Source organism: Centroberyx gerrardi, chromosome 19 (genome assembly GCF_048128805.1).
Source record: "Centroberyx gerrardi isolate f3 chromosome 19, fCenGer3.hap1.cur.20231027, whole genome shotgun sequence".
NCBI classification, from domain to species: Eukaryota; Metazoa; Chordata; class Actinopteri; order Beryciformes; family Berycidae; genus Centroberyx; species Centroberyx gerrardi.
Genome location: NC_136015.1, coordinates 17,517,016 through 17,539,369, shown reverse-complemented (window position 1 = coordinate 17,539,369; position 22,354 = coordinate 17,517,016). Strand labels below are relative to the sequence as shown.

General features: G+C 41.0%; 2 protein-coding genes across 6 annotated transcripts in view; one reads left to right on the top strand and one right to left on the bottom strand.

The window, feature by feature from the left end:
• LOC139914359 (sodium bicarbonate cotransporter 3-like) overlaps positions 1-8,935 on the top strand; it is a 57,084-nt gene extending 48,149 nt beyond the window's left edge. For 3 of the 4 annotated variants that reach the window (XM_078290380.1, XM_071902656.2, XM_071902654.2), the window contains 7 exons: positions 1,073-1,324; positions 2,539-2,607; positions 2,889-3,062; positions 3,465-3,602; positions 4,307-4,407; positions 5,564-5,680; positions 6,219-8,935. In XM_078290380.1, the coding sequence (XP_078146506.1) occupies positions 1,073-1,324; positions 2,539-2,607; positions 2,889-3,062; positions 3,465-3,602; positions 4,307-4,407; positions 5,564-5,680; positions 6,219-6,300 (933 nt within the window). In that variant the 3' untranslated portion in view covers positions 6,301-8,935. The remainder of the gene's footprint in view (positions 1-1,072; positions 1,325-2,538; positions 2,608-2,888; positions 3,063-3,464; positions 3,603-4,306; positions 4,408-5,563; positions 5,681-6,218) is intronic. The other variant, XM_078290381.1, reaches the window with a different exon arrangement.
• Positions 8,936-13,020: 4,085 nt separating this feature from the next.
• Positions 13,021-21,254, bottom strand: LOC139914362 (homocysteine-responsive endoplasmic reticulum-resident ubiquitin-like domain member 2 protein). Of its 2 annotated transcripts, XM_071902659.2 has the most exons (8): positions 20,951-21,254; positions 18,508-18,585; positions 17,109-17,225; positions 16,781-16,917; positions 16,259-16,381; positions 15,826-16,113; positions 14,914-15,028; positions 13,021-13,871 (listed from the first exon to the last, which is right to left on the bottom strand). In XM_071902659.2, exons 1-8 carry the CDS (start codon positions 21,095-21,097, stop codon positions 13,704-13,706), a joined length of 1,173 nt encoding a protein of 390 aa, XP_071758760.2. In that variant the 5' UTR covers positions 21,098-21,254; the 3' UTR covers positions 13,021-13,703. The 2 variants fall into 2 exon arrangements, with proteins under 2 accessions (XP_071758760.2, XP_071758761.2); XM_071902660.2 differs by lacking the exon at positions 18,508-18,585.
• Between the last annotated feature and the right edge of the window lie 1,100 nt (positions 21,255-22,354).

The window sequence follows — 22,354 nt, the reverse complement described above, 5'->3', positions numbered from 1 at the left end:
CCTTTCAAATGTGCTGCAATATCACCAAACCGGGAATGATCATAAAGATGCTTTCACCTTGGCTGAAGAGAATTGGAGTTTAGATTGTGATTAGGGAAAACAATTGACAGCCAACTCCAAAATGCAATAGAAGAGAGAAATTTTCCAATAAAAGGAATAAACACCAAAAAAAGAACTGCTGCGTCAAAGGAGCCAGATCTAAATTGGTACATGCAAAATGAGTTTTTAAAAGTCAATGCCAGGTTATTAGTCAAATTTGTAGCCGAATAAAATCTGCTAAATGCTATGCCGTCGAGTTTAATTTCGCCCCTGACATTTCGACATGCATAGATGATGATGCTGAAACTTTGTATTGAACTTGTGAACTCATGAAGTCGGTTTATGTGGGAGGCAAAATTTTGTCTACACCCTGATAAATGGGCTGTTGCCTTCCTGTTTTGGTCTTTTCATTAATTCCACATCCTCTGTCTACAACCACTGTTATCTCTACCATTGCTATTATCTTCTTTCTCCTCCAGTTTTATCTTCTATAGCTATAGTTCTATAGCTGTTGTTATCTCTCTAAACCCTCCTTTGCTTCTCTCCCTCTCTCTAAGCCTCTCTAACTCTATTGCTCTCTCATCTCTCCCCAGTCCTCTCTCTCCCTATCCATCATCCTTAATAATGGCTGAAGCTATCATTTTCACTTGTCTATCCTCCTCCTGCTCTGTTCTTCATCTCATAGAAAGGCTTTGACTACCACCTCCTTCAACTTTTTCTCTGTTGCATTTCTAAGCCTCGTGGTTCTACAGTACTGCTATTTTAGCAGCATACACGCCCTAAAAATAAATTCACACTACCTTGAAAATTCAAAAGAACATTTGCAACCTGAGATTCAAAACATTGATGGGCACATTTAATTATTTTTACAGATTATGCTCCTGAATCTTGTTTCCTGTGCTCCATTTTTATTTCTTTTTTTAATTTAGGAGTGCATCTGCTCCTTGGGGAAAACAAAAACGCATCACTGTCAGTCTCTGCTTCCATGACTCATACTCACTCCGTCTCCTCTGTCTCCCTGTGTATCTTACAGAAAGGCTGTGGCTACCACCTGGACTTGCTGATAGTGGCAGTAATGCTGGGTTTGTGTTCGATCATGGGCCTACCCTGGTTTGTGGCTGCCACCGTCCTCTCCATCTCCCACGTTAACAGTCTGAAGGTGGAGTCCGGCTGCTCCGCCCCGGGAGAGCAGCCCAAGTTCCTGGGCATCCGGGAGCAGCGGGTCACTGGGTTCATGATCTTTGTCCTCATGGGTTGTTCTGTTTTCATGACCTCGGTGCTCAAGGTGAGACGGGGAAAACGTTAGAAAAATCTGCCTGGTTATTTAGTTTCCCAGCTTTTCTTTGCACTCTTAACAATTGGTCAGTGGTGGAAAAAGTACTCAAATCTTTAAGTAAAAGTAGCAATACCAGAATGAAAAAATACTTCATTAAAAGCAAAAGTTCTGCATTCAAAAGTTTACTTAAGTAAATTATAGTCATATTTGTAGTAAAATGTACGTATCAAAAGTAAAAGTACTCATTCTGAAGAACGGTCCCTTTTCAGAGTGTTAAATTATTGATACATTAACCTGTAAGAAGTATTTTAATGTTGTAGGTCCAACTACTCCATATACTGTTGGGTAGTTTAAACTCTAACAGTGCATCATATTGTATGAGCTTATTGTATGTTTTGCATGTAAAACCTTATTCTGAAAAGTTACTAGTAACTGCAGTCATCAGATAAATGGAAATATAAGACAGGCAGCATGTGAAAGGATGAGGAGGGAAGACAATAGAAACAGAGTAGGAGGAATGAAAGAGAGAAAAAAGCAGGGGAAATGTTAGAGAAAGAGGGTGATGGAGGGAGGAGGAAAGACAGATATGCTGAGAAAAATCCGAGACGGCAAGAGAGAAAGACAAAAAAAAAGATGAGGTATAGCCATATGGGTATAGCCATATGGGTATAGCGTGAAAATGCAACAGAAAGAGCAGGGGGAGGAACGATGGCAACCATCACAGAAAGGGAGGAGAGGGGAAAACGAACCCAGCGGAGTGACGTAGATGAGAGAGGAAATTAAGAAGTTGAGATCAAACAGGAAAAAAGAGAAAGGGCCGAGATAACAAGCATGGGCACAGTGAGGCATAAAAATGGAAATATTCAAGTAAAGTGTCAGTACCTCAAAATTGTACTTAATCACATTCTTGAGTAAATGTACTTAGTTACTTTCCACCTCTGCAGTTGGTTGCTTGTAGCGTTGGCTATCTAAGGATTTAAGCTTGTTCTGCGGTTGTACACATTGTAAATCACTCTGAATTAGACGGTCAAATAAATGTCTATAATATAAATGTTATATAAGAGCATGGGGGGTTATTTATGTTCTAGATGCTGTTATTATTAGATCTACTTAATACACTGGTGTGCATCACATATGCCATATTTTCTTTTATGTATTGTAAGTTGAATAATTTCTACTGTTGGTTGTGTTATACTGTGTTGGTTCACCTCCATTCTCCACAGTTTATTCCTATGCCAGTCCTGTATGGAGTCTTTCTCTACATGGGTGTCTCTTCACTAAAAGGAATTCAAGTAAGACTCTTTGAAGATAACGTCATACACTTTTATCCTGAACAGAACTGCAGTCATGAGCTGTTAGTAACGATAAGCTTTCCCCGTTGTAATTCAAAAGCTTTGATCGTAATTCAGACCCTTTGAAACCTGTTAAATGTATTTCCTCTCTTGAATATGTAATGAATCTCTCCCTTCCTTATCACCCCTTGCATTTCCCGTCCTTTTCATGTGCATCCCCCCCCCATCTCTCGCACTAATCTACCCCCCTCTTTCCTCCTTTCCTCTCCTTTTCTCTTCAGTTCTTCGACCGTATCAAGCTGTTTGGCATGCCGGCCAAGCACCAGCCTGACCTGATCTATCTGCGCTATGTGCCGCTGTGGAAGGTCCATGTCTTCACCCTGGTGCAGCTCACCTGTCTGGTGTTGCTCTGGGTCATCAAGGCCTCTGCAGCAGCCGTTGTGTTCCCAATGATGGTAATGGCCTTAACCCTCACTGATTGTCACACATTTATGTCAGCTCACGTAGAAGTGTGCAGAAACGTCTACATGAGACATTAAAGAGACAGAAACACACTTACAAGTACAGATAAGATAAGCACAGTCTCACCCACTCAAATATTCTAACATCGTCAAACCATTCTCCACACTTTGTTTTCGCTGTATCAAGGCAGAAGAATGGAACTCACTTTTGAGCTCAGATAGTGCAAAAAAAAAAACAGTTTGGGTTGTTTGATTATCAATCACTAGCATGGTGGGCGGTGCTGAGCCCGGTGACCGCACCCCTCCAAAATGGTGTCTGGGGGAAATGTTGTTGTCTGTTTTTCTTGAAATGTTGTCTATGTAATGGGTGCTCATAAAAGTCTTTCTTTTTTCTAGGTTCTGGCGCTGGTCTTTATCCGAAAGCTTCTAGACTTCTTTTTCACCAAGAGGGAGCTGAGCTGGCTGGACGACTTGATACCTGAAAGCAAGAAGAAGAAAGAGGATGACAAGAAAAAGAAAGAGCGAGAGAAACTGGTAAAACTTAATCATGGTTATACTACAGTATCTGCTATACTGCACTCTGTACAATCTGTACTGTACTTTAAGGCCAAATCAAAGATACAACCCAAATTTGTTTAACCATCTTAATTTTGGGTTCATGTGTATATTTATATTTATAATATGTTCTTGAAGACTTAGTAAACAAGGCTGTTACAGCTTCATAAATCTTTCAAGAATTCTTTAATTTTAATCAAAATAGCTACGGTTACTCTTGTCATTTCAATGTGACTTATCATCTGATCACACTAGGATGCAAGTGATTTGTCTGGTGCACAAAAATTGGATTTGGCTCACATTGCTATCAGATCTTCAAAATCAGATATGTAAGTGGTCAGGCTCGCATTTAATCAGTCTATGTAGTCTGGACGCAATCCAGCTACAATGTGCACACAAGCATTGTAATGAGTTTGAGAGGCAGAGTGGGGAAAAAGTAATTTAGATACAGATTTAAATAAATATAGCCACAGGAGATGCATAACAGCCAATTTCAGGCTAAGTGTGGACATGAATTGATGTGATCTCATAAAATCTGATCGTAAGAATCAGATCTCAAGAATGACAAGAAATCCTCAGGAATGACAAGTGTAAAAACAGCAGTTTTTCGATTGGAGGTGCCACACTGCAATCACAGGTTGGTCCGTGGTTTACGCCCTGCTGATGATGTTGTTGTCTCCCAGGAGGCGGAGTCCAGGCTGCACGAAGAAGCAGATATGGGAATGAAGGTCCACTATGACAACCCAAACCGGCTCAACATCCCAGTGAAAACACTCTCAGGGAGGTGAGTGGTGCCGTCCGTAAAACACACCTCTCTTTACATACTTTGGTTTCCAACTGGGAGAAAAAAGGTAACACTTTACTTTAAGTGCATTGTGAGGCATCATAAGTGTATTATAATCAGATATGCACTATTTACATTGTTTTTTTGTGATTATAATTACTATCAGGCAGCTTAAAATGTGCTTATAATGGCTTATAATGCTTTATGAGCAACACTTCAAGTAAATTGTTACCAAAAATATATATAATTCCTCCTATATCAAGCCTTTATGTCTGAGGTGATCGCTGTTGATGAATAACAATAGTCCAGAAACTTGTAATGTAACAATGTAAATGTAGTGCATACTTTTATATACAGTAGACTAGAGCTGTTTTTACATTTTCAGATGCATTTTGTCATTTTACAACTTAGAAAATGGTAATCCTGACAATGGTAGTCAGCTGTGTGTTACTATGTCTGTCTTGAACAGATCATACAGAATAGGACTAGTGACCCACAGCCTCCCAACGGAAGAAGAGGTGGTAGAGGTGTGTGTGTGTCGGATGCAAAACATCTGGCCCACATGGCTGAGTTTTAACCCCGCTCAGTAACGTTTACTCAGACAGTGAACGCATGGCCAAAGCTGTCACTTGTTGGCTATTGAAAACAGACCATTTGGCTTGACAACACACCGCTGTTGTCAAGTGTTGTGTTGGTGTTCCTTTTTGGGGAAATGGTCAGTGATAAAATGTTTGCTGTGACATACTATCATGCCGTGGAGGGAAAACTAAGTTCTTCTTGAAATTAAACAAATCGTACCTCGTCTAACTCACCAAGGATGAGTACATAATCAACTCACTACAGACATTAATGACAATGCGTAAAATCCGTGGCCACATTCCTGTACATGTGGTAACAGAGGACCATATGTGGCCTGTTTAGTGTGAAATGCTGACCAAAGACAGAAACTCTGTGCCAGTCAGCCTTTTTGTGCTGTGACTTTGTCTCTCCTCTAATTCATATGCATGTCTGTGTCTGCCTGTTTTAATTGTCCTGTACTGACCCTCCCGCGCTGATTCGATGTCTACCTGCCTGTCTGTCCTCTTTGTGTGTTTGTTTGTGTGTGTGTGTGTGTGTGTGTGTGTGCGTACGTGTGTGTTTGCATTTCGGCATGTAGCTCTGATTCTGGCCCCTTGGTTGTTAATATCTCTGATGAAATGGCCAAAAGCGGGGCGTGGAAAGCAGTGAACTCGGGCGCAGACTCGTGCGCCCAACCCGTGAAGCGTAGCGAAAGGTAGCTATGCCTTCTCCTGGATATGGTGAATCCCTGCCCCTAATGTCCGTTCAAATCCCTTAAATATCGACCCGTGCAGTATGCAGTCTTAAGCTTTGGGTATTGCAGTATGAATCTGTTCAAGCAAGGAGATAAATTAATTTGGTTAATTCTTATCTACTTCCGTTAAGCCTTAACTTCTTAATTTTACAGTGTGTGGACAGAAATATGATTACAAAATATAATTGATCACACCAAAATCAAGACAAGAGGCAATCCGTAAAAACTCAAACATATTGCTGACAAATCGTGTCTCTATAATTGTCATGATTAAGAGCTGCATATATTAGCACCATCCTCACGAGCCCTGTCGCCAACAAGACTCGGGTGTTAAAATCGTGTTCTGACAGCATCGTGGATTGAGCATTGTCTAGCACTCTCCTACCTGACAAAATCTCACATCTGCAAAGAGCTCTCCACTCTTAACACCATCGCGAAGCTGCGCCGACACTCATCTCCCCTCCATCTGTCTCCCTTCTCTCTCTCTCTCCGCAAACAGCCAGGAGAAGGTGGCCTGCGTTAGAGTCGACGTCAACCCAGACACACCGGGAGGGCTTTCTGCAGCCGAGACCTTCTTGTGATGAAGGAGGCCCTCCCTCCCGATACCCTGTCCCGCACAACACTTCACCCCGCTGACGGCCACCATCTTAGTGGGAAAACGGGCTTAGTACTGGAGCAGCGCAACCCGCCTGGAGTGCTGCCTCCTTCGGGGCAGCAGGCGAGCCGTGAGTCCTCCTCCACTGAAGTCCTGAGGTCCTTCATCTCCAGTGCACGTACAGTTGACTGCCATGCAGTAGAGTGCACATTGCTGAAGAATGAACGAACTCTGCTGTCACTGCCCACCGAAGCTCACTGTTTTGGAACCTTTTAGAATCCCCCTGTGTAGTGAAGCGCTATCACCCATCACAACCACGGATGCCAAAGGAAGGGGCCTCGCTGGTGCGGATCTTGGATTGTTGTTGTGAATGCTTGAATTGAATTTTAGTTCTAACCCAGTGTATATTTTAATTTCAGTTTTACCACGTTTTTTGTTCTTCCCCTGTTATCATTTTAGCTGATCAAAGTACTGTACATCTTGGGTTCTTTTTAGCTCACATTGTGAGTTGTCCTGCACTGTCTGTCTGCCAGTTTCCCTGTGTTAGTTTGTTTTTGTTTTGGGGTTGGGGGGGTGGGGTCCAGATTAAGTCCTTTCATCTAACTACACCAGCTTCAAAACTCATTTGATTAAAGCCATTCAGGTCCTGTCAGTGCCAACTGGTTATACTTCAGCACTAGTCTGGTACAGCAACTGACACAAACCAAAAAGAAGGTACATTCAGATAGATACTACTATTACTACAACTACTACAACTGCTACTACTACTACTCCATAAGTCTTTGTAGGATTTGCTTATCAACCATCTCTCCTGACGCCGGGGGAATACTCAGTATTGATATTGCTGCTCACAAGTTGGTCAGTCGATTCCTAGGTGAACCTCACTATTCAGATGTGCTGTTATAGAAATGTTATTGTATATTATTTTCATTCGTAACCTTATAGAAAACTGTCAGAGGCCATATGACGTCATTGTACTGTACAGTAAGCACTTTGGATGCATTTGCCAGTAGAATATAGTTTCCTACCTACCTACAATGGCCTGTATTGTGTTTGAAAAGGTTACTTCTCCTCCCACAATGTCCATAGAGCTGTTGTTCAAATGTCTGTTAAAGAACTCAGGAATCAGGAATGATTTCTGACTGTGGTTACGCTCAATATTTTTGTCACAACTCAAGACGGTAAATAACTGTCCAGTGTGTTTCTGTCATTGCTGGGATCACAACTATTTTGATAAATAAATCATAGCAAAATAGTATGAGGTGCAAAATAAAAATAAAATATTCATAACCCCAATCAGTTGCACCTGTTTTTATACTGTCTGTATCTTTGTGTTTGTAACATGTGGTGTAAAGATAAATCAGTATGTTCAGCATTACAGATGTAATTTTATGCAAAATATTTCTACAGTACTTGTAAAAACTATTGATGTATTCTATTAAGTTGTTCTCATTTTGCTAAGTGCAGTCCTGTTTTAGCAATAATAAATAAGTATTCAATACCATGCAATGTATGGATCGATAAACCTAGCTGATGATCAGGCGAAGAGGAATTTGTTATGAATTTTGTGTCTGTTTCATTGGCTCTGTTGATGTGTAGCTACAGTGACTATACGGACAATAGCTTACGTGCCTTGTCAAAGCTCTATTTGTGCAAGTCTTGTATTGATAATTTAAGTGTTCAAAACAGATGTACAGGTACACACATGGCACCAGAAATGCCAAAGACAGACCATCACTTTACAAGAGTTAATCCGTAGACAGCTCATTTGTTGAAGCTCATGTCTGTTGTAGCGTTATTCTAAGTCTATGTGAAAGTCGTAGCCTGAGCCACACCGACAACTGAAATGATGTAACTCGAATATCAACTCTTCCATTTATAAATGTAACTCAAAATACTGTTTGTGTGTGTGTGTTTTACTGTCACAGCTGTAGTATTTGCTCACATACTGAAAGCTCTGTAATCAATATTGAGGTACTTGTTTTTTGAAAGGTCAGTGAATGTCAAATTATTGTACCTTCAATATCAATGAAATCTTTTGACATTTTGCCAGACATTGTTTTTTTTTTCTAAAAACAAAATGTGACCTTTTTATTTTGAATTCAATCTTTGCGTAATATTTGACTATTTGTTATTTCACAGGTTATTTTCCCTATATATACTGTGCGTTTTCATCAGTGCACCTTTGTAATCCATGTTTAACATCTAGCATCAGTGATATATAGTGGTAGATTAAAAGGTGGGGTAACTATTAAATCCAGTCAGTGATTACCATGAAGTGAACCACCACCAACCAAAAAAGAAGTACGTATAATTTCAGTATTAATGTTTTATTTTGATATAAAGACCCTATTTTCATGTGACATCAGTCTGATACTTCTTACAATAATGTACACTATAAATTACGATTATATATTATCTTATAAAAGTGGGTAAACTATATCACCAACAAAAAGGTGCAGTTTACCCTCCACCACATCCCTGGTTAAAATACACTGTCCTGACGTACCATAGAGAGACAAGACATCAGTGACACACATAGCATCCTGTTGTTAGCTTGAATGATGACTTTTTTTGTAATGGCCGATTGGTGCAAAGCAATAAAAGTATACAAATGGTGACTTCCTTCTCTCTTCATTCACATCACAAAGCACACCGTGTATTGATCAGATGCTAAGGCCTAATGGGTGAGAAAGCCAAAGTAGATGCAGCTGCTTTGTGTGAATAAGAGGTAGACTGTTTTTTCTCTATCAAACAGCTCACCACACTAAAGCTGACATTGATTTATTCAAATGCTTGCCTTTTATCTAAATGCAGGCTTGACCTTTTATATTAGGTACTGGTCATATTTTGGTTTGGGGAATCTTGAGTACTTGGTAGACGGCGTTCTCGAAGATGGTGGTCATACTCAATGTACAAAATATTAGGGACACTTGCTCTTTTCATGAAGTACACTGATAAGGTGAATCCAGGTAATAGCCATTATCCCTTATTGATTTCCGTTATTAAATCTCTACCAATCACAAAGGAGGAGAAGTAGATTAAGAGAAGCGGACAAGTTAGAGAAGGATTTTTAAGTTTTGAGACGAGTGAAATGTGGATTGTGCAAAAGGGGCTGCAGCTCAATATTAAACAAAGAACGATGCTCACTTACACCACAGCTGTCAATAAATGATGACAGCCATCTTGGCTGCACTTCTGTGGTGAACAGCAATACAGTATTGTGCCTCTGCAGCCCATCCTCATAGTGCAGAAGATTAACAACAGATCTACCAGTGGACAGTTTCACACTCGCTACAGCGGCGATGGAACCAACAATTATAGCATGTATGAAGACAAAGACACTCACACAGATCTGTCTGAGAGAAACCCTTTCCCTGTCATCTATTCAGCTCCCATTATACTAAGCCATGGCATGGCAGCACTTACTAGGCAGGGTGTTGACCTTGATGCACTCCACAAGCTGCTGCAGCCTCCCATGATACTCAGCTGGCTCTGAACAGTTGGACAGGCCTTGGATGGCTGTGATGGACGGGATGGCAGACAGCAAGACAGCCTGAACCAGCCACCGACCCAACTGACCAGCTGAAACACAAGAACACACAGGATTACCTTCATGTTTCTTCCACTACGATGAGCTCATTCACATTCTTTTGTAGCTATGAAGTGTCCCCTATTGCATGAAAATCTGAATAACTGGGAATGGACAGAAAAATGGAGTTACCGGTATACAATATTCTCTTGTGGTGTGATCAGCCGGTGTTCATGCTAAATGTCAGTTTTTCACACTGATAGTTAACCATCAGGCAAAAGTAATGAAATCCTTCACTTTAAGCACAATACAATACATTGTAAATTTAACTAACTTATTTCAAGTGAACTTACCTCAGCATTTGCACACTGTGGCACACTGCAGAATAAAGGACACGTTTAATGCAACGATTTCTCACTCTTCTTTCTTTCATAACAAGTCTGAGGTGCTACCATGTTGATGACAAAAGGTGGCAGCAGAGATCTGCCTTATGCGCCACTAACAGCTACATGCTGTGGACACATTACTAAAGACATAATACTTACTTATCCACAACTGTGTTTTTGAAGCAGTATTCTCTCCTTTTAGAAGTTTCCAGACCTCTTTGATTGCCCATGAAGATATTGTTTTAAAATCATGTTCTTTGAGAAGCATTTTGTAACATTACTTAAACACATTATTAGATGATCACACTGAATGCACATAATTAAGCACACTCTTCAGTACAGAGGATGGTATAGAAAATGTGTCTGATCCTTCTAGATATGAAGGCTAAGATAATCATGTTTATGGGAGAAGCAATATGTCTTTCTGTATCCAAACATAGTCTGGAGAAGAGATACAAGACAACATTCAGCATAAAACAGGTTGTGACCATTCATGGAAAATAAACAATACTGGATCAACAAGGTGACCAGCCGTCAGCCCGTTTGAAATCATAGTCCACAGCACCAGTGTACATCATGGCATGGAAATCCTTTTAGTCTGTGAACTTTGATCTGAGTATGTTGCCAAATGTGGACTGCTGGATGTGCAAATGCAAGAAAATGTTCCCCAGTGAGAGTCAAGGCCATGTGGCCACACAGACTGACAGGTCGTTTCACAGATCACCTGTCTGTCCCAGCATTAATGCATGAGTGCAACCACAATGGGCAGCATCCAAACAAAAACTGCTATATTTTGGCTGCAGCTGGTAAGTTTGTATAGACACTTTGGCAGATAACTAGCCAAAAGTTTCAAGGTTTAGAGGTATCCAGTGCAATGATTTCAACTCAGTAAGGAAAAGTTTGATTTCTTTTTTTTTCTTTTTTTTCAGTTTTTGATGGTTAGATGGTACAAAGCACACTGCAAGTCAATATTTATCTTTGGGGAACAAATATCCAGTCTGCTAGACTATGGGACACCTGATTAACTATGCATACTGTCGCCCAATCAGAGCATTCATTAAAACCTGGATGTAGGTGACATCATTTACACCAGGAAGTAGATTGGAATGCTAAATGTTTGATTCTGTTGATAACCAGGGAGAGTTCTTCAAAGGGCGTTAGTCAAATTTCCACTGTGCTGACAGTTATAATAATTTGGGTAACTTTACATTAACAGCTCCTTTGTTAAATTATACCATGAAATTGATAAATGCAATTTTCATACATGAACAGATGAGACATAGAAGTGAGCAGGGTCGCCCAGGCCTAAAGCAGCACACCCTTATGAGAGACTGACATTTCAAATTTGCAGAGAACTGAAAGAGCAGGAGTGTTGGCAGAAGATCCTCCGTTAACATGGACTGGGACCCCAACAGAGTCCTTGGTGTAGATTCAGGGCAGTTCACCTAGAGTAGCCTTTGGTTTCCGGGCGGAAGCGGGAGAATTAGAGCTATTTATACCCACTGTGGGTTGAGTCATAATGGTCTGTACTTGTTCCAATATGAGAAACCAAAAATACCTCATGGTGCAAATCAAACCTCTTCAGCCTGTTAATGACTGGAGGGTTGGCTACGCTGTGAACCTTTCCTTCATGAACAGAAGAAGGCTTTGGTATAAAAATGGGGCCAATCACCACCATGAAGTAGAAGTCATAGAGGAATAATTTTGTTACTCAGTTCTTCGCATATTGCTAAATGAGTGTATTTTGAGTGACATGTCCTGTATTGCCAAGTAGGTCAGCATGGGAAAAAAGACTAATTTCAAGTGCTGCCAAAGTGCCATTCATGTTGGGCAGCAGCGGCACACCAGTTCATGACAATTCCAACGAAGAAATGAAGTTGTATCCATGATTTTCAACAAAAAAACCATATGGACAGCGATGTTGAGGTTTGATCAGGATTAATGCTTTTGACTGTTTTGTGCATCAGGCCTGGTATCTGATGAAATAGTTTGATGGCTTACTTCACGTGCTGCGCTGCCTCGTGCCGGGCGCTCTCGCGGTACCATTCTGACACGTAGCAGGCCTCAGTGGATTTAAACAACGAAATCACACTTTTCTGTCACGTTTCTATTTTTTCACACATCTGTCAGATCCAGTCTTCAACCAGCTGATTCTTGCCACATGTCAAGATTTCCTACAATTTTTCAAATAGGTTGCATTGGTTCATGCTCCAAGTAAATGCAAATAAGCCTATATTACAGCGACATCTTGAGGCCGTTCAAGCTATGTTAAGTAGCACCCATTAACTTCTATAAAACCTCCTTGGGGCTGATAGTTTAACAGTTGAAACGTGACTACATTACCATGAATGTAAGTTAGGTATTATTAATGTGTATTAAACTCTCTAAATAACTTGCCGAGGATAACAGCGATAGCAATATTCACTTTTATGTCTGGTTTCTCCTGCTCTGTCACTTTCTTGTCCACGGGGTGACACGTGGCATTCATCCCAAGAGCAGCCACAGTGGACGGATCCACTTTGCAATTGCATTACCAATTCTTTTAACTAACTCGATTCTTTCGGGCCGTCTGACAGTAGGGAATGGATTCAGGACTCAGGATATCTGATTCACCTTTGTGAAAATGACAGTTTCATAACCAAGAGCACTTTGGGTTACAGGCTTCATCACTTAGTGGGCTGCCCTCTCTTCCATTTCACCGGGGCATGTGGAACAATCCCCACCGCCCTCCTCACCCTCATGGGAATGAAAACATCCAACACAACACAATTAATAGTACACAAATAAGTCCAATTTTAAGAAGACACATTTTATGTACTTTAAGACCAAAACCATTCATTTAAGTTATCAGAGATGCCACATGATTCAGGGCTATAATTGGCTGTAGCTGAGCATTTGGACTACAATGGCCCTTTTAAAATTCTTATTTGAACACAACCACTCCTACAAAATGGTAAATATACTAATAAAACAATTTCAACAAATCTTGCAACTACTTTACAAAGACAATACTTGTTCAGGTTGTTAAACAGAAATAGTGCTATGATCACTGTACAATATTACAAAGGTGCGTCCTGTCCCTATTTGACAACAACCGATTATTCTACCATAACAGTGACTATTATTATTTGGACTATGTTTACAAGGAGTCAAAAGCAATCCTTGTATTTCGCAGTCTCACTATGTTACTGTCATTTAACAATGCAAAACCCTTTTGTCTTTGTTTCAGACAAAGTGGTGTCCAGCAGGTCCATATACAGTGACTCTATTAGCTACAGCTGTGAACACGTGGTTTCAGGTTAAATCAGTGACATTAGTGTTCGGCCTCCAAGTCTTAGACATGGAGGAGACTACTGGGGAACTGACACGGCCTTGCAACAGAAATAGTTCCCTAAACAGGTAGGGCCAATCGACCTCTTCTTAAAGAAATGTGTTCCTATGGAGGACTGCGGCGGCTCTGGAGCCCGTGGTTCAGTTAGCAGCGTTTGGCGGACCCTCCGGGATGAGTGACATGAAGAAGGTTATGATGAAGGACCAGGTGGAAGACAGGAAGCCCGTGTGGGGGATGCTGTTGGGATCCTCTGCTCCTTCCTCTCCACTTTCCCCATCATCATCCAAGCCTTCATCCATCACCCGTTCCTGATCAGGTGAAAGTCAGATTACAGTCAGATTATATCACACAGCCCACAGCATATCGAATAAAATATGTGTAGCTCTGGTCATACAGTGCACTCGACTAAAATGAGATATCCACTATTTCAAAAAGTTGACACATTCTTTTACAAAATAATTGCTGGCCTGAAAATAAAGCAGAATATTGGTTACTATTAAAGTTATGAGCCATCTTAAGAACTTTGCTTACAAACATTTATGTTTTGTGGATAGAATAATCTGTTTTTGATTTTTTTTATAGATAACAGATGGGTAGTATTTTGAAATTGAACTCATATTTCGTACTCCATGGTTCACTCAGGTACTATATCTCACAATAGTTACTAATGCATAACAATATGTAATTAGACAAGAACTTAACAGTGTGGAGACTAAATGATTGTAGAGGACAGAGGCACAATCAAACCCAAAACATCTTTTCAGTAACCAAAGAGGTTGTATTTTCTGCCATTGAAAGACTCAGGCAGCTCATAATAAATTGTCTTTCAGCTGTAAGCATAAATTTGAGCAATGGCTCTGAAAATAACACAACAGCCACTTACATGTAGAGACAAAAATGTTTGATTGCTGCAGAATTATCATACGCAGAGAAAAGTGTTTAACAGTCACAGGTGGTTTGGTTCCCTGATTAAGGTTCCCTGTGAGCTAAAACGTGACAGCAGAGTTTTTATTTTTGCCTCGCCATGTCACACTGAAGAAACGTTTTTACTTAGTCACCGCTTCAGTCTTCAGAAGGTTGTCTTCTCTACAGCTCCAAGATCAGGTAGCCACTTACTGCCAAGACAAACCTCTTTGTTTGCTTGGTGCTTTCGTATTATCAGCTTTTCAAAAACAGATTTCTTCTATTCTTGTGGGAAACTAGTCTGTGAAAACGCTATAATGAGCTGGAAACTGGCATGTCAGTGAATGCCATTGTATAACTGATATCATCATCATCATTGTCACTGACATACGATCAGCCTGGGGGAATGTTCTTGGTAAAGGTGAGATGGATGAGTCACACAGCTACCATTTCTTGTAAGTCGTGGTTCTGTAGCTCTCCCTCCATGTCGTCCTGATTGGCCCCGTCTCCAGGAAGCTGGAGCTCGTTCTCCAGGTTAAAGGGAAACCAGCCTGCTTGGTGCCTGCATGCATACACACACACACACACACACACACACACACACACAAGTGACATCACAACCTCCTCGCATCCTGCTTGTTATGACCTTCAATGCAACACTGCACAGTTCATAGAAAAAGATTAGAGATTTCATGCTGAGTAAAACAGGACAAAGTCTATTGAAGACACTGACATTCCATCAGAAAGCATTGAGAACTCTTGGGGCCTTGATTTTGCAAATGAATGATTTTAATGACAAAATTCTTCAAGAATAAATCACTCTGGGTTTCAAGAGGCTATCACAAAGCATTTCAATGCCAGAAGAGATTAGAGTTCGACCGATACTGGTTTTTGAAAACCCATGCCAATGCCGATATTTTCACATCGAAGGTGTCAATAGCAGATTTCCGGTATCTTTCAGAATTGTATTCTTGTCAGGGTGGAAAAACCTCTGAAACAGCATTTAGACCATCATGGGACACTAAAACTCTCCATGGAAACCCACACCAATGAAATTATTTTAGGCTTAGCAGCTCTCTAAGGCAGGGTGACCCAATGCACCTATTCAATGACAGAGGAAACTCTGGGATACATTACTGGCTTAAAAAGAATAATTTAATTTACAAAAAACATTTTTGAAAAATTAAATAAATATAATGGGCAAAGAATATCAATTTTCATTGCAGGTTCTACAGACTGGATATCTGATATTTAACAAAAGGCCAAAATCAGCAACCCATATATTGGTTTGCCGATTTTGGCCTTATCAGCAAACCAATATATTGGTCTAACCCTACATGAGGTACAAAGTTCACTCACAGGTAAAGCACCAGCATGGCCCCCATCACCATGACGAAGCGGCTGAAGGAGGAGTAGAAGTAGACGATACTGAGCAAGATGGCGGCGCGCGATATCGTGTACACCCAGTCCAGCCAGTCCCGGTTTTGCTCCTCCTCGTTCAGGACCTCCCCTCCCTGGGCGTTCATCTGGACCTCCGGGTTGCCACGGCGATCCGCCTGGGGATGCTGGCTCAGAGGATCTGACGGGTGCGGCTGGGGCAAGGGCTGGTCCGGCCTGAGATGCTGAGAGGAGGCAGCCAGCATCTGACTGGAGGGAGGGAGGGAGGGAGGGAGGGAGGGAAGCAGAAGGGGGATGTAAACAATGTGGAATGGTAACTTTTTTTTTTCTGCCTAGACAAAAGCTTGGCAAACATTTACTAGCAACGGTGAGACAGAAACACATATTGACTTACTAATGCATGTAGTACTGCCGGGCATATAGCTGCTGCCACCACATTAGTGTCATGGGGTTGTAATATGCGGGCATGTTTGTGGGAGGAGCCGGCTGTGGGGAGTACTGCGGGGGCCATGTTGAGCTGCAAAAGAGAAGAACATTAAAATCACAAGAACACTGATATTAGACGTGCCACACACTTGTATGTCTTTGATTTTATATACAATAATCTGAGATTTATTGGTTATGAGTTATCATTGACTATGGGATAAGGAAATAGCCAAGATAATTTCCTGATCAGAAAGTATAATAATGGCTTAACAAAAATTATTTCAAGCCAATAGCAGCTCTGTATTAGCATGACCAAAATGTTGTATCTTTAATATGTTCTTATTGCTGTATTATCTTCTTTATGTTTTATTTGTCCTATTTTTTTTTTATTCTTTTCCATATCCCATATATTCTTAAGCTGCTGCAGTGACCCAGTTTCCCCACGGGCATCATTAAAGTTTCATTTTAAGAAATGAGTCTGGAGGCTTACCTATGCATGAAGGCTGGGTGCATCGGGTAGTAAGGGAAGGGGCCCGCTCGCTGTCGGAGTCCATCACTGCTCTCTCCAGTCGAAGGGGATTGGCTGTCCTGACCAGGGGGGGAGGGGCTATACGAATTTTGAAGCGTCTGCAACCGGGAAAAAAGAACAGTCTGAATATTAGTAGTAGTTTATGGTTCATCTGGGAAAAGGCTAGCGAATCTTGTCATCCACAGGGAGCTGTAGATCACGGTGGATGAGGTGGATGATGAAAGGTATGGCGTGATGATGAAAGGAATGGCAATGTATGGGGAGGTGTGAGCAGAGCAGGTTAACCCACCGTGGGAGCAGCTGAGGCGTTCTCCTGGGACTTGTTACTGCGGCTGCTGTGGGGCTTCGGGGACCCAGGAGGAGTGCGTGAGGCGCACACCAGGTGAAGCATGTGGTACTCGTCCTGCTGTGGAAGCCATCAGGACTCATTAGCCAAGACAGTCGGACTATTACATAATTGCCGTTGTTCAAAGAAAAGAAGTGTGTAATGTGGAAGGCACACTGGAGCCACAGACATTTGCATTAATACGTTTGTTTTAGAGTCCTTCTTCCATTTCTTTATCAATAATACTCCTCTCCTAAAAACGTAAGGAAAATATTAAACAGATTTGAAAAGGGCCTGTGGAGTGCAAAACTAATAGGCAAGCCCGAAATTCTGCTGTGAGGATCTATAATTTGGATTGCTTCTCACCATCATTCTCAGCTCCTCGTTATTGATCCAGCAGTATGTTGTGTGGAGCTCTAAGTTCGATCCAGAGGACAACTGGAGTTCAAACCCGTCGACGCAACCTCTACGATTACGGCTGCAATGTTCGCGCGTCACGTCAACCATTTTTTATGTTTGGACTGTGGCTCCCATGGCTGCAATCCTACGGCTGTTTTTTTGCATCCAATTTCAAATCAAAGCATTTATTTTTAGCTTCACTGAGTGGTTTGCAGCCGATGCAGCATTAACTGCATGAGTTATTAATTTCCAAGCTTTATGCTTATCCGGAGCTGTAACGCCACAGCTCAAACTAGAAATGACAAACTTTTTTCTGATAGTAACTTCAGATGATCTCTATTTCTGATGAAGAAAAGTTTTTTTTCCCTCTTCTTGTTGCCCTAAACAGGCATCCTGCTGGGGGCCTGGTTTGTTGGTGTGTACACAGTACTGAAATCTGCTGCCCTTATATAGGCTTACTGGGGTATAAGTATGCCAATTACAAACTGTCGAGCACACGCTTCCAATTTAAAATTTTCTCTTACTGCATTTTCTCTTACTGCATTTCTTAAGAACAAATTTAAGAGGAAAATAAGAAAACATTCATGTATAAGGCCCAATAACCCAAGAACAACACATGATAGAAACTTCTTACATTCTTACAGGTTCCCCCTATAGAGCAGATGATCTGATTAGATCTAAGAGCACTGCTACATAAATTTGTATATTAATGAGGAAACTGATTTTCTTGACACTACTATAACTCCTTAATGTTTCAAGATATGGAGTTTATATTAATTATTAAGCTCTTTTTTTAAATGTTTGCCAAGCTTTTGTCTGGGCAGAAAACAATGTAACCATTCCACATTGTTTACATTGCCCTCCTGCTTCCCTCCCTCCCTCCCTCTGTTAGCTTTAGGACTTTTATGCTAGTATCATCCTGACAAACAGGAAAACAAGGCCTGCGACGACAGAGAAGACCTACCTTTCTGAGCACATCTTTCAAGGTAAAGTGATCCAAAAGGAGCTTCCCAGAATACACCAGCCTCTGGTCTTTGGAGCTCTAAAAACACAATATTATAATGATAAAGGGGTCAAAGGAGAGGGCTTGTATATGGGCAACAATACATTTCACTTAATTTGTTTGGTCCTTCTTAAAAATGATGATGATGATGATGATGATAATATTTTATTGTCAGATCCAGTCTGAAATTTTTCTTGCATCACAGCAGCTCCATTTGCAACATCACAGAAAAGACAAAAATGAAGACAGGACACAAAGATACATACATACAACATATCATTACAATCACAAAAGACAATATTCAAGGCCCTTCAACGTACATTTGATCTGAGATTAAGCTCTATATTTAATTTTAGGATTGACTGGTGTACAAAAGAGTGCTTCAGTCTAACCCTATTAAATCGTGGGACCCTATATCTCCGATTTGATTGTAACAGTTTGTATTCACTGTTCAGGACGTGGTTGGGGTCAGAGACGATGTTATTGGCCAGCCTTAATATGTTATTATGGTAGGCTGATTCATAGAGTTTCTCAAGTGATTGGCCTACGATCTTTGAACAGATTTTTATAATCAATAATGCTAATATTCAAACAGAACAATATTTCTAAGCATGAAAATAGGGATCTTAGTAATCTAGATCACAGCATCAAAAGGCAGAGAAGTGTGGGTGAGTAACCTCAGCAGGGATAACTGGGTCTTAACAGTGGATTAGATGGATCGTACAACAAGGTCAAAGCGTGTCCTCTTTGAGCCTTCATGTAGAATAGGATCATGCAGAAATACGAATCACCCATTTTAAAACATGGCCAAACTACAACTGAAATTCTTGCATTCTAGATTCTAGATGCCTCCTTGTTAAATATGCCAAACCAAGTATCCAGTATCAACAGGAACAACAGCACAGCACTTCCTGAGATTAGGCCACAACTTCACAAGGAAGCAATTTGGCCCTGTGTGTTTACAATGATTACATCACAACAAGTCCTGAGCAGAGCGGAAACACAGCAAAGTCAGATTAGCAGTACAATGGGAATTTCAACGCCCTCGTTTCAGCGTGACGTCAAATCTACACACTCTAAGGCCAAGAGGCTCTTTCAGTCACTATCATTCTGTTAGCCACCTTCCTTCAGTTTAGCGAATGCTGTCAAGGTTAATCAACTGAGTCAATTTCTTGAACAATGCTGAAATGTTTCAGCGCTATTGTGAATCACACAGGGAGGAAATTCTGAAGAATTCACAGCAAGCAAACGCGACACAGCAAACAAAAACAGGGAGCAGCGCCAACTTTTGCTTGCCCATCTACTTACAGTGGTGACAGGATTAGGCATGGGGGATGCTTCAGTCCACACAAAGGCCTCACTTCCAATTAGACTTGGGCTGCATAACCTGCTTAAACAACTCACTTAACACGGGGCTAGTCACGGCTCCAGACCGAAGACATAAAGTGTAGCTCAAAAACCTGAAACCACAACATTATTAGTGCCGTGATTGTGATTGAGGACTGAGTGACTTACAGTAGGCTTTTGTGTTAAGCTCAGCAGAAGATCAGTGCTGTTTACTAAGTGTCTAATAGCAAGTGGAGGTCATTTGAAATATATATAGATAGATAGATATATAGATCTATAGATATAACACAATAGTGATTCAACCTATATCCAGTTCACGAAAGCTTTTACATTTGCTGTTCTGTACACCTGCTGTCTCTTGCTTGGGAAAAAAATCGTAGTTAGCATGAGCAGCTATCGCCGCCATGACTGAACAGACAGAGACCGGTCCACACAGAAACTCAAACTACATCAATAGAAAATCTAAGTAAAAAGATGTCACACAGTACTGTCGGCACTGGTTGATTGACAGGTGATCTCTGGGAAGTGCAGAGCAACAACACCACAGCAATGAGCGCTGAGCACCAAAGATGTTGCCAAAATTGAAAAAAAAAAAGAAAAACATCTCACAGATTATCACTTAAACGTAAAAGAAAGGGAGCAAATTTGTCACTGAAAGATCAATGCTTCAAATTCCTGGACCAGCTCAGATAAACTGAGTGTGCTGCAGAAATTAAAGGAACGTTTTGAGATATAGGCCAACAGTTCCATTTCCTCTCGGGACGCTAGTTCTGAACTGGACTGTAAGAGGGTGACATTTATCAACAGTCCGCAGTCTCTAAACTAATCACCACTCACTACCTGAATTTGAATGTACAAACCCCACAGATAACAACACACAGGATATAACTTCCCCTTGTGCTATTAAACAAGGGTGATGAGCTGCCATGAATTGGATGGCAGAGGAAAAGGATGTGGGAGAGAGACACACGGGAGATCCCAGGGGAAATTAACACACGGGCTAATTCACATTCCCATCTCGCCGTCTGTCCCGGGAGGACTGACGCAAAATACTCACTGGCTTACTGGGGTACACATCTGACAGGTGGGCCTTGAGTTTCTCCACTGTCCAGTTCTGGTAACAATTGATGGTCTGGTCATCGTACTTCTGGTTGGGTGCCTTGATGACAAGGGTAACAGGACTGTCCACAACACCTTGATCCATGGCTCAAAACCATCTGTCTTCAGTGGAAAAAAAAAACTCGACCAGTCTTCTATGGAGCTTCTTGCACTCAGAGCAAAGCTTTAATATTATGTAAAATCTGATGTAAACTGCAGCTGCAAGGTGGATCCTGCAAATTCGTGCAGACAGTGCACAGCTGGAACCTGAGGGGAAAAAATGGAAATATTTTTCTAAAAGGGTAAAGCATGAGGTTTGTATAAATACAATAATGGACTATTAAAGGTTTGTGCAGAAAGTGTGCGAGCAAAGATTTGGCACTTAAGACACGTTCATATTAGACAGAGAATTACTTGCTTGAATGCACTATGAGCTCTGAATCACATTTTAAGCAGATAAACGCTTAGGGGCCTAGTCGTAGAAGCAATCGGTGTGTTGTAAGTAGCCAAACATTAGCCCGAGATAAAGAGAGAACGGCATGTATCTAGGTTTTGGTAACGTTAAACAATTTAGCTGCTGTAGGCTTCCAGCTACTAGCCAGACAACTAACGTTAACGTAGCAAAAGTTGTTAGCAAACTTAGCTAGCCAAGTTAAAACGACCTCATAAAAGCAGCCGTCTCAGACTGGAAGCTGATAGATGTAGTTCACCTGCCTTCGTTAGCTACAGGAGCCGAAATCCCTTCAAATTGTAAGAACAAGCCCTTGATGACAGATAGTTTGCCGTTGACTCTGAGCTGTTTGTTGATCGCCCAGTTAGCAGAAGAAGATGGCGCAGCCCAGTGCGGAAATGACGTCACCCGTGAAGAACAGCTGATCAAGCAACTGATTGCCTGGAAAAGAAAAGAGCCCCGGTCCCCTCATAACGTAACACACAGTAATGTTTCGCTTTTTCTTTCTCGTTTTGAGACAAAATATTACCAAACAGCGGAATAATGAAACTAAAGCAACAACAATAACATCATCAACAATAACTATAGCATTATCCTTGTGCGTACCCTAGTATACACGTTAGGTGTATAGTACGGAAAAGGATGAGTTTCTGAGACTGCTGAGAAAAAAGACTTCTCAGAGTAATGATCTAATAATTCTGATTAATCTCAAAACTCTGATTTTAGAGTTCTGTTTAATCTCAGAAGTCAAATTAAATTTTCACGTTGCCCCTAATCCTCTTCTACAGTATAGTAATTGTCTAAAAGCAAAGTTTACAAAGTGCTTCTAATGAATTAAATACTTAAAATGAATAGAAGTAAAAAATATTTAAGAAGGATATATAATAAGAAAAACATTCAAAAGAAAAGTAG

Coding starts and splice junctions, on each gene's coding strand:
- LOC139914362 (XM_071902659.2), bottom strand. CDS start 21,097: ATGGATCAAGGTGTTGTGGACAGTCCTGTTACCCTTGTCATCAAGGCA. Junction 16,918..17,108: donor ACGCCTCAGCTGCTCCCACG/GTGGGTTAACCT, acceptor TCCCGGTTGCAG/ACGCTTCAAAATTCGTATAG. Junction 16,382..16,780: donor CACCCAGCCTTCATGCATAG/GTAAGCCTCCAG, acceptor TCTCTTTTGCAG/CTCAACATGGCCCCCGCAGT.